The sequence below is a fragment of the Mus pahari genome, chromosome 3, assembly GCF_900095145.1.
Source record: "Mus pahari chromosome 3, PAHARI_EIJ_v1.1, whole genome shotgun sequence".
NCBI lineage: Eukaryota > Metazoa > Chordata > Mammalia > Rodentia > Muridae > Mus > Mus pahari.
Window position 1 is genome coordinate 47,336,958 of NC_034592.1, and position 16,717 is coordinate 47,353,674.

The 16,717-nt window shown below is 43.5% G+C and overlaps 1 protein-coding gene across 4 annotated transcripts in view; it reads right to left on the bottom strand.

Annotated features, from left to right (window-relative positions):
* Rbms1 (RNA binding motif single stranded interacting protein 1) overlaps positions 1 to 16,717 on the bottom strand; it is a 214,782-nt gene that overhangs the window by 124,965 nt on the left and 73,100 nt on the right. Inside the window, exon 1 of one of the 4 annotated variants that reach the window (XM_021192623.2) lies at positions 6,362 to 6,714. The exons of 2 other annotated variants lie outside the window; for them this stretch is intronic. In XM_021192623.2, coding sequence (XP_021048282.1) covers positions 6,362 to 6,430 — 69 coding nt within the window. In that variant the 5' untranslated portion in view covers positions 6,431 to 6,714. Of the gene's footprint in view, positions 1 to 6,361; positions 6,715 to 16,717 lie in introns of those variants that run through there. One more of the 4 variants, XM_021192625.2, reaches the window with a different exon arrangement.

The following is a 16,717-nucleotide window of genomic DNA, read 5'->3' on the forward strand; positions in this document are numbered from 1 at the left end:
TCCTCTCACCTGGTCCTACACAGCAGCTAGACTGCAGATGTGCACCCTGGAGTGTCCTCTCACCTGGTCCTACACAGCAGCTGGACTACAGGTGTGCACCCTGGAGATCAGTCCTGTACTGCTTCCAGACATTCTCAACATGAAGGAATTCTTTAGTATTTCGCCACAATTTTGAGAAACTAAAGATAACTGCCATTTCAAAATTTTTCCCTTAAAAAAAAAATTTTTGATAACACAAGAACTCCTTCCTTGTATCCTGTGTGGCCCGAGTGAAGGAAAGGCTGAAGGACAATATAAAGCGCCAAGAGGGGAAGCCAGGCATGTGTGTGCTACAACAGAAGAAGCAATGCGCTGCTGCTTTTTGACCATTTCCCCAGGTTGTCTTTTTATATACTTTGTTAACTTATTTATTTACTGACGGAGCAGCTCAGACTAGCCTCAAACTTGGAATCCTCCTGTCTTAGCTTCCTGAGTGCTACATTTATTACCATTATGCTCAGTCCCAGTATTTTAAAGTTAAAATTTAGAAATTATATTGGGTATACAATTAAAAAACACAAAATAATCTTCCCTAATTTACATATCATTGTTTTGGAATTCCCTGTGCTTAAAGTGGGCCCCCCTTTCCCAAGTAATCTGAAGAAAGGCAGGATTTGTTCTGTCATTTTAAAAAGTGTTAAATACCAACAGCTGCATTAATTCCTTAGCTTAATCCAGAATTCAGTTTCCCTGTTTATCTAGTAACATTAGCCTAACCTCAGAAAATACCTTTTTCCTTGTCTACCATGTATTTTAAACTCCAGAAAGCATAAGAACTTAGGGAGCCAAGCACTCCTAACAGAGTTGAAAACAAACACCCACCAAAACACCTACAGACTCCCAAGGACAAAAAAGGGGAAAAAAAAAGTTTCCATTTCTGAGTAAGGTAAAGATGACATCTTTGAAAAATCAAACATACAAACACCACAGAGGATAAACTCCAGGAAACCAATCCCCGGCACACTAATGATCAAATCTGTCAGTTTTCAAGCAATTTAAACACTTCTTTTGTGGGGGTCAGTGCTTTTTTTTTTTTTTTTTTTGCTTTCAAATACCTGCATAAAATAAAGACTAGAGGTCCAGGGCTTAGTTCTCCAGAGAGAAGGCAAACAGCACCAGCACATAACCCACAAACAACCGCTTAAAGGCAGAGCTCCACAGCTCTGCTTACTCATATTCTTTTAAACCTGGTTGAGAACTTCATTTCTAACCCCAAGCCCTTACCCCCTCCCTCCTTCTGAGGCTGCCCACAGCCTAAACACAGTCTCTTCTTCTGAGGAGGCTGTAAACAGGGTCCATTCTTTAGAGACTGGGTTGAGTTCTCTTAGGATCTCACAGAGCCTCTGGGGACCGCTTGCTGCTACCTGCTCTGTGGGGACATTAATAATAGTAACACCTTAGAAGGATTAACAACAACCGCCTTGTGAGTACACACAATTACCTTTACTCAGCACAAGCCCAGGCTCGGGGACTTGAGTAGGCCTGGAAAAGGTAGACTTGAGCCAAGTGACATGGAGAGCAGGAAGGAGGAACCCTGACCAAAACTGCTGAAGGAGGTAAAGGGGGGATCTGCATTTCCATCTGGCCTTAAGGGATGTGCTGAGAGGCAAATTTCTAACTGTGTGTGTGGGGGGGGGGGGGGACAAAACAAGAATAGTTGTTTTATAATCATGTTTTATAACTAGTTTTTAAAAAGTGAATTGGGTTCCCTAAGATAGAATTGCTGGATTTAGCAAATAAAAACACACAGCACAACATATTTGAGACACTTGTACCTTAAAAAAGCAGGGTTATCTGAAATTCTGAGTCGACTCAACGTTCAATAGGCTAGCAGTTAACCCTGGAGCAAAGGCGTTTATGGAACAAACAAACATCACCAATAAATTACAGTGCCTCAATTCCCCCAGCTAAACCAGGCCACGGGATGCACTCCATGTCTTCCAGAGTCACTGAGGAAAGGGAAGAAGGCAGGAGGCTCAGCTGCTCTTGACAAGAGTCTTCCTTTTTCTCTAGTAGCAGACCCTGGACCTCAAAGACCTGGCTTTCACTCACAGGCCATCTCATTCATTTCACTGCCCACTTCATTCCCAGTCTCTTCTCCATCTTATACTGATAAGGTGGGGGTGGGGTGGGGGTGGGGATTAAACAACAAAAAAGAAAAGATATGCCCTAAGTATTGACTGCTCACTGAGAACATTAGAGACATCCCCAGACACTCTCCCACAAAGAAAACAGGCCCAAGAACGCAATAATTTTAACTGTCTCTGGGGTGTGCTCTTGGCAGCTGTCTGTCTGTCTGTCTGTCTGTGTCAAGGAGGAAGGAGAAAACAAAATCCAGAAATGTATTCAAAAACTAGTGTGAACTATGAGAAATCTAGTGAGATGCCAAAAGGCATACCTAGCAGGAACAGTGCTCATCCTCTGCGGGAGGGTAGACTTCACAAAAGCCTATGGGTAGGCATCTGAAACCCATCACTTTCAATCAAAACAACAACAACAAAAACAAAAAACAAAAAAACAAAAACAAAAAATGACTACTGAATCACAAACATACAGAGTAGAATATAAAAAAGAGATGGAACTTTATTTACACAAACCAATTTTGTACTTGCTACTTCCTCCAAGCAGGCCACCAATCTCTGCCTAAACATTTGCCTTTGTGTAAAAAGAAAAAAAAAAGTCAGGATTGGCTTAGGCACTATTCACTTAAAACATCGTCCACACAACTTTAACCTACAAACTTTACAAAACACGATCCATTAAACACAAGTGGCTGTGAGGAGCAGAAATGGCCTGGCAAGGAGTAACCAACAGCTTTCTATGTCATCTTCTAAACATGGCCAAACACTGAATCACTGGAATTCCTCACGTGCAGCTACACCCAGTTAATCTTCAAGAAAGCAGCAAACTGTGTAAATCTACTTAAACTGGGGTGGCAAGTACTTTGCTCGCCAAGAGTGAGGAAGATTTGCTAAGCTCGCCTATGAGAAGGCAAGCCCCATCAGTTGAAGAGAGACAGACACACCGAAATTCTTATCACTGGTTCACCTACTTCCAACACCCTGTGACAGACCATTAGGGCAACGTTCTCAGCCAAAATGGCTCTGGCTACGTGTCATGATCTGCAAATCTCATACTGCATGACATCACTGAGTCAACTATCCCAAGGAAGAAGTGGCATGAAAGAAGTAAGGAAACATGAGAAAAGTGCAAATTAATGACAATAATAATAATAAGATTTTTAAAAGACAAGAAACAGAATCTGAAATCAAACTGGAAATAGCCACTTTCAGTCTGTAAAGACTTTTAAAGTATGAAGCACTTCCTTTTCCTTTTAAGCCACAATGAAATATTTTCACAATTACCAACGTCCGTGATTAAAGGTTTCATTTCTGTCGGGGGACACTGGTTTCACATAGTCAGACTGTATCTACTTAAGGAATATCATATTTGCAAGTCACTACCCACAGTGAGAGGATGTGCCCATTTCTTCAGAAACATAAAATTAATAACCTTTATCTAGCACTGACTAGCAGGGAGTCACTGGAGGATTCAGACTCACCCCACTGGCAGAGGCTGAGCAGGTATATGTGCCCACAGGCCTGTGATGCAGGAAATTCCTGTTTATTCCAGGTGCCCTGGTTACAGCCCTTGGGGAGAGAAGGATGAGCAAGGCCCACCTCTGCTTCCACGGAAACAGGGTGACTCCTCCATATGTAAAGTGCAAAAGGGACTAACAATCACCCACCAGAGCAAAATGCTGACATCAATGTTCCCACCAAATACCACCAACTCATCCCTCAGATCAAACTCCGAACATCCTTCTTCACCTTCTCTCGCACAACCTACACTCACATACATACCGGGTGGGTGGAGAACTAGGGAGTCAGGTACTGGCGCGGAGGAGCTTGACATGGATGTCCCCTGGGGTGTTCATGGCAGAAAAGGCCTTTGGAGTATGAGGTCCCGAAGGCCTAGTGGCCAGGATTCAAGTCCTGGCTCTGCACGCTGGGTGGTATGGACTCTGCGCAAGTTATTTAATCCATGCTTTAATGTTCACTGTAGAGACTAATATTACCTACCACACAGGGCTGCTGCCAATGTGATGAAATCAGTTAATCCACAGAAAGCATTCCAAATACCAGCCAGCAGGTAGTAAGGTGCTCCGTGATCGTTAGCTACTACTATTCTGTGTGTGTCTATAATAAAGGTGATTCTGACTTGTATGCTCCCAAAGGTGATTTAAGTATCCCTTACATTCCCCTTTTTATTCCTCAAGGAAGTTATCTGAAATCAGCTCTAACGGCTGATTGTGTATTTCTAGATGAAAATCAAACTGCATTCTATGCCTGAAAACTGCCAATTCTGTCACCAAACTGAAGAAAGCATTTATGAACTGAAAGGCGCAAAGCTTTGCATCGCAGCATCTTATAAGAAGTATTAATTAGATTTCCCATTCAGGCTAAGCCAGGATGAGATCATGAAGTCACTCATGGTAACCAGGTCCCTGCGCTCGAAGTGTGCTTTTTCAGTGAATGGCAAAATACTAACAAAAGAAACCTTTGACTCAAATGCCACTGGTACCCAGAGTCTTGTGTCTGTATAATGCCTACACATTCATTTCTTTCTTTGCCTATAGAAAAAAGAAAGTCTGTTTGTTTTTCTGATTCAGTCAGCCCTTTTAGTCTTTGAGTCTAAGGAGAGGCATGTGAAAAGAGCATCTTATCAGCATGCTCCAGCCAGCAGGCTGTCCCCCCCCCCCACACACACACACCAAACCTCCAGCCTCTCTCAGCAAAAGGCCTCACCCTCAGAGCCTTTTCCCATTTCAGAGCTAACACCCTGCTGGGTTTTGACAACAAATAGATGAATACACAAGGCCCTAACATAATTAGCCATCTTTTCAGGTAGAGGGAGGTGGTTGGGGGAGGAGGGGTTGGGAGAATACTTAGTGTAAATTGGCCTCACTTCTGAAGTTGGTGCTGGCACACAGCATCTGAGGGCACTTATTTTAAATAAAGCCACATGAAGTGAGTTTTCGAGATGCCTGTCTGTGAATCCTCACCTTGTGCATATCTATCTCAGTCAAGTCATCAGTAGAGATTTTAAATCTGTAACCCAAAGATTGGACTTCTTAATCCAGGAGAACGGCTGTGGCTTGGACATCGTGGGCACTGAAACCCAGGCACATTTATTTACTTCTTTGAAAGAGGAATTTTAACAAAGAAAAGAGGCAAAGAAAGTAAAATAGAAAATAGTACTTTGTGACCCCGAGGAAACATTTCAGATGGACTGATGCTGGACAGCTGGAACAATAATCCTACAAACCACCACAAAGAACTCACCAGGCTCCAGTGCCATACATCTGGATCTTAATGGAACCACAGTTTACGTGGAAGGGTGCATTTTGCTGCTATCATTACTGGGATAACTTAATTGATCTGTCTCTGTGGCTGAGGGTGTAGACTAGAGATTTATTACGGAGGGAAAAGATCTGCAATGCTGCCTTTTCTTTTTCAACAAGCATTCTGTCACTGACCTCTAAACGAGTTTAACCTTTTCTGAGCAGACCTGCACGTTTTTAACATAATTTAGAGCTAGGGTTTTTGTTGTTGTTTGTTGTTATTACTGCTGCTGAGAGGCTGTGGGATTTTTTTTTTTTTTTTTTAATCACAACATGGCTTCAGTAGCCTTTCAAAAACAAAGATGAAAAACAAAAGACCGAAACTAAAACCTGCCAGTTCCACTCCTTTTCCAGGCAGGGGATTCGGATGTTAACCTTCCAACTGCCTTTGGAGTTCAATCTGTTAGAAAATGTATGAAACAAAATTAGAATAGGAAAAGGCGTGTGTATGACTCAGGCTTATCCCAGTATCAATATCACAGGATTTCCCTGTGTTTCTGAAAAACCTTGAGAAAGTGACAGAAGTTCCTGTTTTTCTTTTCTTTTTTGTCTTTTTTTTTTTTTTTTTAAATAAGAAGGGTGGCGCGCGCGAACACACACACACACACACACACACACACACACACACGTCTTCCGGGTTCCCCATGAATCAGACAGGTTTCTTGGAGGTCCCCCAGTGCAAGGGAAAGCACTGCCCCGACGTGTCCCCAGTTCCTCTGTACACAAAGGTCTCCAGGAAAACCCCAAACTTGTTGCGGGCCGCCGAAGCCCCTGGCCGCGCGCCTGCCCGTCCCACCTCTCCGCCCGTCCCCGTCCCGGTCCCCCCCCCCCGGGTATCTCCCCGCCCGCCGCCTCCTTCCGAAACCGGGTCACCGCCCCGCGCGCTCGGCGCAGGCCTGGGGAGCGCGGTAGCCTCACCTGCTTGCGATAGGGCGTCCTGCAGCCGCCGGCAGCGCCGGGGTGGCCGCTGCCGCTGGGGAAGATCATCTCGGGCGCGGGGAGCTGAGGCAACGCGGGCCGCGGCGCTCCGGGAACTCCCACTCTCGCCCGTCCGGGCCGGCGGAGGGAGGATGCGGCCGGGGACTGGCTCGCGGCTCCCGCCCTAAAAGTGCGGCGCGACGCGCGCGGCCGGCGACTCTCGAGCAGCTCCGGGGGCCGCCGCCCTGCGTGCCATGGACCGGAGTTCGCGCGCGGTGCCGGCGGCAGCGGACGAGCAGCGCCGCCGCGTCCCCACCTCCCGCCGCCTCAACCACCGCCCCGAGAGCGCGCCGGCCGGGGGCGGGGAAGCAGCCTCGCACCGCCTAGTGCCGCGCCCAGCCCTCCCGCGCCTCCCGCCCGCCCGGCCGCCCGGCCGCGCCCGCTCCCCCGGCCTCGGCCCCCGCGCTCGGCCTCCCGGGCTGGGGCGGCAACCCGGGCTGCGCGGCGCCCCCATCCCGCGCAGTGGTTGGCTCTGGCGCCCCGCGTGCCGCACATTCCTGGGAGCAGCCACCCCAGGCCCTTGGGCGAGGCGTCGCCGCGGCTTCGCGCCCCACTTGGCTGCCCCTTTTAAGGGCATCGCTTCGGGAACCGCTGGAACACCTGGATAGGAAGCCAATGGCCCGCCTTTTCTTTCATCTTCCACAGCAGCCCCTGGTCTCGAAAAGGCGCGGATAATTACTCTCACTTCCCTGTCCAGATCTACCTCCCAGGACACTTCTCAGCCCCCCTAGTTATTCGCATGCTACATTTTTGTAGAGCAAACGGGTGTTTTTTTGTTTTGTTTTCTTTTTGTTTTTTCCTTTGCAGTCCCTCACCCAAATACACCCGGGAAAGTTTTCAATTTCATTCTTATGCCACAGAGGAAGAGTTTTCCTTCAAGACAACAGTATCAAAAAGGCAACGAAAACCTTGTAAACCATCTGAAGCAGAGACCTGTCCTTCCTGGAAAAGACAGAAGATACAGGAATTCAACTTAGTTATTAAAAAGACAGGGCAAGAAAGGGACAAAGACAAGAGTAATTTCCTTTGTTCTCAAGTGGAAAAAAAATAAAAACTGTTTCTCCTGCTGTCCCTTTCGAAGTCACCTCTCTGGATGTAGCAGGCTTTGAACACGTGATGCGGAGGCCTCAGAAGAGGTCAAGCAAGCCAGTTCTGGATAGGGTTACCAGGGCTGGTTGCCATCTTGAAATTGGCGACTGGGTCCCTGACAAGTATTGCTGAATTCTGGGATTACAGCCACAGTGCACATACACAGGTCTTCCCTGGCTTCTAACATCTTCCTGGAAAGGCCCATCTGCTACAATAAAGAAAAATCCCAGCTTGTCTTAACAAGAGAAGGAACTCAAACTCTGGCTGTCACAATGACACCACGAGCATCAACTTTCTAACAACAGTGTAGCCATTCAGAGGCTTTTCTGAAAACAAAGTTGAAAATTATACTTCCCAGAAATCCTGCTGGTGACTTAGCCGCTTCCAAAGTCCCCAGAGTTCCAGCAAAAGTAGCAAGAAATACTAAGTCTCGCCTATTGAAAGCAGACACACCCACAACACACAGGACACACATAATCCTAATTCTTTTCACACACAAAAAAAAAAAAAACAGCAAAGGCTAGGGTATTAGGTGCACACTGGGCAAGTAAAAACTTAAAATTCACAGGATATCTGCCCCCTTAAAGTGATTGAAGAGTACAGCACAGCCAGGCTGTGAGCCAGTGGAGACGCCAGAACTGTTTTTCTACTACTACTTCATGCATCCTATTGTTTGGTATGGCCTGTTGTTTCTCCTCACTATGAGCCAGCACAAATGCAAAGGGGACAGTTTTAGTTCCAACTGTTCAAGTCGAAGATGCCTTTTCCTGAGGACTCAAGACATGCCCTACCCTCTGCACAGTTACCACGAGTCCCACCAATCATCTACAGAAAAAGCCAGTGCACAACCTCAGTTGTCCTGACTGGTCTCTTAGGAAACCACAATTGAAACCACAGAAGAACAGCATTAAATTTTTTTATGGCTTTCCTCTCAAGTCATGATGCACTGGCTGGGTCATGACCCATTGGATATTGTGCTATTCCAAAATGCTAGCGCTCGATTGGATGTCTGATAATAGTTCTCTAGAGATAAGAAAATGTTAAATGTTAAGAAAATTTAAAGAGATGACAAAATAAATCTGATACTAGTAAAGTGTGCAAATAATACTGAAAGGATATTAAGAGAACTGACTTTAAGACTTAAAAAGAATTTAAGAATTAGCATGTTGTTTATAGTTTCACATGAACTGCTTAAAAAGAAAAAAACATAGACATGTGGTATTTAAAAAAAAAAAAAAAAAGTAAACTTGGGTTCAAAAGCTCCAAATGTGAAGTAGACCTATAAACCATTATACAAAGAAAAGATTGATATTCTATCCTCAAAATAGGATCACAGAAACCCAAAAACTCAAACGTAAGGGAAATAGCAGGAATGTGAAACTCTGTATATAACATACACAATCAATTATAGATAATCCATGAGCAATTATAGGGATGGAGTCTAGTGAGGTCCATCTAGAAAAGTTCACTTTCATTGTTGTTGATTTTGAGAGAGACATCAGAAACTAAAGGATCCGACCAGAAAGTCTGCAAGCCATTCGGGTGAAAATCCGGTGCTGCGGAGTCTTCTCCTCCTCCACCCTCAGCCGTAGGTGAAGCTGTGGGAACCTGACCCAGGGGCAGCCACTCTGCAGACTGGCCAGTGACCTATGATCTGGGTGGGATTGGAAACATGAGCTCACCAATCTGAGTCTCACCCTTGGGAATTTGATTCACAAAACTCCAAGGGCTAAACCAGTTAGGAAAGGGACAGAAATGGCAAGATCTGCCTGGGGGGGGGGGATTGGAGAGGAGGCCATGACAGGCCAAAACCATATGCAAGCCAAGCTTATGAGGAAGCAGAAGCTATGAGGAAACAGGAAGCTGCCTGGCAGCAGACAGGAGAACAGCAGAGCGGACACCAGGAGCTCGGAGCAGTTGGTGGTGAGAGACAATGGAGAGAGCTGCTGTCCCTAGAGAGGTTTTGACTCCTCTTCAGATTAGCAGCAGCCCTCAGACGGAGTGTATACACTTAGGCCACAGCCCTGGTTAGAGGAGTGGAAAGAGTTTCTTCTCTCTTTGTAACAACACAAGAGACAAAATGAAGGCAGAGCCGAGCAAGCCTGACTCCATATTTCAGTTCCCCACTTATGCCACACACGATCAGGGGCAAGTTAGTTGCATCTCACATTGTTTTCACAGTGTAGTGTTACATCAAAAAAGGTTCCAGACTGGATAAACAGCAGCTATTAGTGTTGTCTTCCAGGTTTTATAGCAGAGGGATGGTAGTCTAGTAGCTCATGCATGCACAGTAAGTGTGGAAGGCCATCAAAGAACAGAAGGTAGGGTGCACTGGTACTCTATGGCAAGTAACAAGCCTATCTAGCTAAGGGAATGTCATTTTTCAATACCTGTTTGCTGAACGGCCGAATTAACCCGCTCTCTAAGGCTATCTAACCACCGATAATAGCAACAAGGAAGGAAAAACAGTTTGATAAAGGGTTTGTTTCAAGAGCTTAGATACACTGAAGAGTTTTTTCTATTGTTCTCCAGCCTCCTTTTAAGAAACCATATATTAGAACAGGGCCGTTTCATGAGTAGGAATACCGAGCTGTCTCAAAGATCATCCTGTGGGGCAGGTAAAGTATACACACAGGGATAATAACAATGGGGCAACCAGGACAAGTAGAAGCCGGTGCATGTAGGGGAGAGAGACATGGGTAATGAATGATGCCTTCCGTGATAGCAAAGAGCTTGTACAACTGGAATTTGAGGCTATGACATTAGATGACGTTCCATCCCTCAGAAACAATTTTAAAACAAGACTGGTTTTTCACATTTCACTTTCATAAGGACCCTCTGAGGGTAAGGGGGGTTATAAGGCTTATGATGCCGAGAAGCAAGAGAAAGGTAAGAAGAACTGACACAGCTACCCACTGGGGGTCTTAAGTAATGCCACAGTAGTGTTATAAGTTGAGGCCTGGGTAGGGTTCAAAGACTGAGTCCCGCACTCTCTCAAGATCTGTAATGTTGCGTCCCCAGATCCTAGGCAAGCATCTGCAGCCCCTGCAGCAGTAATGCAAAGACCTAAGTGGTAATTGGGCAAGCAGTCTAGACGGTAATGTGCTGTGGGAGTCCACAGCCAGGGAGGATCAATACAGGATATAACATGGGTGTGCGGTGCTCATCTCTATAGATGTCTTGTTCATGTTCAGGAGGAAGCACTGTGGAGACGACCAGGAAAAGCAGACCTAGACATGGCAGGCAGAAGGGTGAAGAGTCAAATCCCCAAGGATTCCTCTCATGAGACATTCTACTATCCGCACTATTGAACCTCTTCTAAGGGAGGAACATTGGCCGGGCAGTGGTGGCGCAGGCCTTAATCCCAGCATTCAGGAGGCAGAAGCAGCTGGATCTTTGACATCAAGGCCAACATGATCTACAGAGTTTCAGGAATGCCGGGGCTACACAGAGAAACCATTTGGGGTTGGGGTGGGACATTTGCAATAAAAGTTAAAACAACAACCAACCAACAACGACAAAAAACAAAACAAAACCTAGTGGGGCTGAGGGATTGCAAGGTTAACATGAATTCAGACCCCAGCACTTCTGTAAAACACTAGGTGTGGTGGAGCATGCCTGTAACCCCAAGGCTGAGGGGCCGAAACCTGCAGATCCCTGGGCTTGCTGACCACCCATTCTAGCCTACTCAATGAGATCCTGCCTCAAAGGATATAATGGGTGTTTTTAAGGATGATTCCCAAAGTCATTTGCACATGCATGAAGACACACATGCACACACATCCGTAAGAAGGCAGTATATATAAAGTATGGAGCTAACTTTTGAAAGGCTATACAACAAGATAAAAGACAACAACAACAACAAAAAACAAAAAACAAACAAACAAACAAAAAACAAAATTAGCACTCTACAAGTAAAGAGCTGGTCTCCAGTAGGTTTGGTCCTTGTGCCACATCCTGCAACAGCGAAAAGACCCTGTCTATTTAGGTCAAACTGAACACTGAAAGGAAGGATAAAAACTCACTCAACATTGTTCCAAATCACAACCTTTAATGCACAAGGCGTAAGAGTACAGCATTGGTTAGTATAAGTCATTCACATGGAAAAAGAATCACATTTAAGAGTTGTTTAAAAGCTCACAAAACTTCTGAGTGATTGCTAGCAAAATAGAAGCAAAATAGGAGGTCAACAAATTCTTTATATTTCTGGTTTTATACAAAATATTCAGGAAGTACCCTATCTCTGAAATGAAACAGTATTTTCTAGTATGTACTGTTTTCCTTTAAAAAAAAATCTTGCAAATCTTATTCCAGACTTAAAGGCTCCCTAGATATGTACAAAATCATACATATAAAAATGAAACCACCACAATAAAATAAAAGTGTAGCTGTAAGTCTAGCATACACACAGAGCACCATAAACGTAGCCTTATGTGGATGACTCTTAGGAGAACCCATGCTTGGATTAATCTTAAATCTCTCCTAATGAGGAAAGCAGAAGACATGAGCTTTACACCAGTGCAGCTTGTCTGCACAGATGACTAACTAATGCTAGCTGTCATTTACTGTGTCATTTCACACAAACATATCACACACACAACACATGCCAGAATGCCTGTCTCTTTTTTACCCAAAGTCACAGGTCTAACCCATGGGGCAAGTGGGGCTTAAATTTGGATCTCTTACACTCCCACACCAAATGTGATGTCTTATTATCATTAACTATTAATGAACTCTCTCTCTCTCTCTCTCTCTCTCTCTCTCTCTCTCTCTCTCTCTCTCTCTCTCTCACACACACACACACACACACACACACACACACACACACACACACACACAATGCTAGGAAGCAGCATAAGCCACAGTTCCCATCAGCCACAGTCAAGGGGAGACAACCAATACTCAGCAGTAAACTATACCATTCTCAGGTCATGCTGTTCTCTAGGTTAAGCCAACACTTGCATCTTCAACTTTGGATATATTCAAATTATATTGGGCTTTTGGAGACTGACTGAGGAGATGTGGACGCTAAACTCCTGTTCAGCTGACTACGGGGCAAACCTTCCATTATGAGAGCATATATTGGAAGTTCAGATGTAAAGATCTTACTTTACTGATGGTTGCTAAGCAGACTCTTTTGCAATCATTTTATTTTAGGGAGTCAGTTGGAGGGATGGAATTGTGAAAGAGGCAAGAAGGACTATCTTCTACAGCATGGCAAGATATGAAGAAACTCCTAGAATTCTGAAATAAAATTAGCAACATACTTTTCCTCAAAAAACTAATATAAGACCTATTTGAGATTAGTTTAACTGTAAAATTATAAGTGAAATCAACCAATACCTTGACTATTTAGGACATTTATCCCTATGGAGAAAAGTGCTTCAAAATTCTTAGATGTTGTAGATAAATAATTTTGACATAGTTACTACTGCTTTCTTGAAAAGGTTAATCAAAATCAAAAGTTCACTTAAATTTCTGGCATTAAAAACTATAAAAAGGTAATTTCCCCATTTTTTTTAAATATAAAAAGATAGCTTAGTCTTTTTAAAACAAAACAGAACAAAATCTTTCCTATGGATAAGATAAAGCCTGAATAGTTTGTATTGATTCAGTTTGTATTATAATTAATTTGTACCTGTAGCTCAGATTTTATAGGAAAAAGCTGTCAAGTGTTTGATTAACTGGGATAAGGTGAAAGTCATTCCCAAATACTGCATGTTGCTGTCTTCCTGAATTACCCGGATGGAAACTCTTCTCCCTTCCACTCCCTGGACTGTGGAAATTGTAGCGTTGGAGCTGCTGGACTATGGGTAGGTCTATAAGAAAAATGAGAGCTTATTTTCAGACTCTCCAGATAACTCAGGAGCGTTTCCACAAGCTGTTAAAACTCACAAGTTAGGAAGGAAAGCTATGACCATGGGGGTAGTCCCTGAAATAAGTTTACCTGGGGAGCTCGAAGTAGGATAATCATCTGTGGGTGTGAAATGGGTAAGAGTAACAGCTGGGAAGGGCAGGGCTGGGAAGCAGCTAATTGCAGCCCTCCTCTCTGCCACAGCAGCATCTTCAAAGAGACAGAAGGCACTGAGGAAAATGGACAGAGTCTTTTCAAAACTAAACCCAAATCTTTACATGATGGGAAACAAAATTAGTTCAAACCCGGAATAACCACCTCCTTTCCATTAGGCGAGTGACAACTTTGACCGTGCACAGCAAACTGTACCTGGGACAAACAAACCCCATGTCAACCAAGAACAGTAACAAGGCTGTTAGAACACAATGCTAAATGTCAGGGCAGGTCCCTACCAGGGGTTCCAGCTCAAAGCATTCCAAACAATGAAAGAAAACCAATAAAAACCAATAAAAAGCTTCTCATCTCTTCGGTTGCTAGGATCATCATTAAATTAGGCCTTTTTCACCTGAAGAGGAAGATGCCAGAATAATTAATGATGTCCTTTATGGAAATGAGAATGGAGAAAAGTTTCTCATTCTTCACCGAATTATAAAGTTCAAACAAGAATAAATAGAATTACAAGTGGCTTTCGATTCAGTTGATTGAATATGTATGAAGGCAAACTTTCCAACATTGGGATATGTAGCTGAGAATCCTGAAATAGGACACCTAAGGAGCTTACCCAAACTCCCCACCCTAAGTGCCTGTAAGAACGACAAGTTCTGGGTTACCTAACGCATTTAACACATGGGGTATACTGACGACAGACCTGTGGCAAATCGATACTCCCAAGGCGAAGAGAAGGCAAATGAGGAAATTCTAGGGTTGTCATGACAATATGGCTGATCATGACATCAGCAATTCCTAATTCCAAACTGTAAGGACACTCCTAGAACACTCAAGCTGTATTAAGCACATACCCACCCCTGAACATGCCTCCATTCAACCCCCAACCTTACATTAAGTACAGTGACGGGCAGTATGATATGTAAACCACACGGTTATTATAATAATCCAGACTCTCAGAAGACATTAGAATGGTTTATTATCTCTCTCTGTCTCTGCCTCTCTCTGTCTCTCTCTCATAGCTGTGGCCATAATACATGCATTAATATGCTACCATATATAAAAAATACTTTATTATCCCCTTAAAGCCTTAGAGGTGTAGGCAGGGCAGATGTTTCCATGTTTCCTTGTGAAAAAGTAGGTTAGTCAACTTGCCAAAAGTTATGAAGGCCAAAAATACAGAATTTCAAGGCCAGAGGATAATTGTATAAGGACCAGTTCCTGTGCCCAGCATATACAATAATCACTCTACAAATATTTTTTTTAAATAAAGCTAGGATGATTTTATTACTTTCTTTGAGGGCGAGACATGTGTTCTACATGTAGACATCAGAGGACAACTTGTAGAAATTGGTCTTCTCCTTTCACATAGTGGGTCCTGAGGAGTAGAATCAGGGCATCCATCGGGCTTGGTGACAAGCATCTTTATCTTTTGAGCCATCACAGAAGCCCTCAACAAGCACTTCAATAATTGAACACTGCTCTTTCTCCTTGGGCACACTGGCCAATGATAAATGTCTTCTGTCTCTCCATACTTGCCCACATTTATAACAAACTTCTCAGTTAAGTAGCCTTTGGAACTATCCATCCTGTTCCAGGGTCAGAATCTGTGTCCGCTGGAGACTGATAGTAAATTCTAATGTGTTCTAAGTCCTAAAAAGTGAGGTGCAGCCATCTTTGCAGGGTCTCCTCAACCTTCTAGGATTGCCCAGGTAGTATATAGGTCCTCTGATTGTTTACTTAACATACAGTCCAGCATCTAGGAGGTTTTGTTGGCTGCATGACTGGCAAGTTAAATACACACACACATACATACATACATACATAGGCACATACATACATACACACACATACATACATAAATACATAAATAAATGACATAGTGACAGTTTATTTATTTTTTATTCAAGACCATGAAAACCTAAGTTAGAGCTAAATGTCAAAAAAGGGGATCAACACTTAAAGAACATATTTTACAAACACTGTTACAGAGAATCTTCACTTCGTCTGTAGATTATTTAGGATTTCAAGAGAGATTCTAGCATCTGCTGCATTTTGTATCTTTATGTGACTTTCTAAAAATGCTTTTCATTTGTAATCATGTACACATGAAAGCAGGTGCCCACAGAATCCAGAAGAGGATATTGGGTCCCTTGAAGCTGGAGTTATAGGGGGTTGTGAGCTGGGAATCACATGTGGATCCTCTAGCAATGCTCCTAAACATTGAACCATTTCTCTCTGGGCCCTGTAATGACTTTTAAGAACATAGAATTCCATGACAAAATGATCTTAACTGTTAAGAGTCAATAAATAAATAAATAGATAAATAAATAAATAAATAAATAATCTTCTGGCTTTACTTTTGGATAAAAAGAAAGGAGTGTCTTTCTCATGTCTCTGCCACCAATGTCCTATAAATATTTAGATATTAATTCTACATCATGTAATCTAACATATTACCCATTATAACAGCCCGAAGTTACTAATACATTACCATTTTTAAAAAGGTGGATGACAGCAATTATGAGACATCATAAATTATATGCATACTAATTTCAAAGGGCTTGATATTTGAAGAATGAGTCTTAGTATCAACACCGCACAGGTGCAGAGCACACAGCAAATGGACAGAAATGTCTTTTCCATTCACAATTTACCTTCAGTTCTGGAAAGAAAAAAAAAAGAAACCATTTTGTCATATATCCATTTTAAACCTTCCTAGGAACTAAGAGCACAGAGGAAATGAAATCACATACTCAATCATCCTGAAGAGGAAGATGATTGCAGGAGCAGTCACTGGACACCAACATGAGAAAGTTCCTCTACTCTCCCCAGGGACATGTGTCACCAGAGCAGGCTAAGCTGTCTTTCCCTCCTCAGCCATTTCCTCGCCACCATATCCAGTGATCTAGGCAGTATTTGTGCATTCCAGACATTTATATAACATGAAAGATTAAAGGGAGAGGTGAACTGAAGTCTCCTCCAGCCTTTCTCCGTTTCCCACTAGGAGTGGTATAGCAGTCCAAAGTCTTCCTCAGGCTTTCGATTAGAAAAGCAACTGTGGTGTAATCAAGTTAGAGAAAAGACATGTCTGCAAGGATTATCAAGGTCCTTAAAACTGAGAGGTGATAACAAAGTGACTGAAAAGCAATCACTGCTGGGCGTGGTGGCACACGCCTTTAATCCCA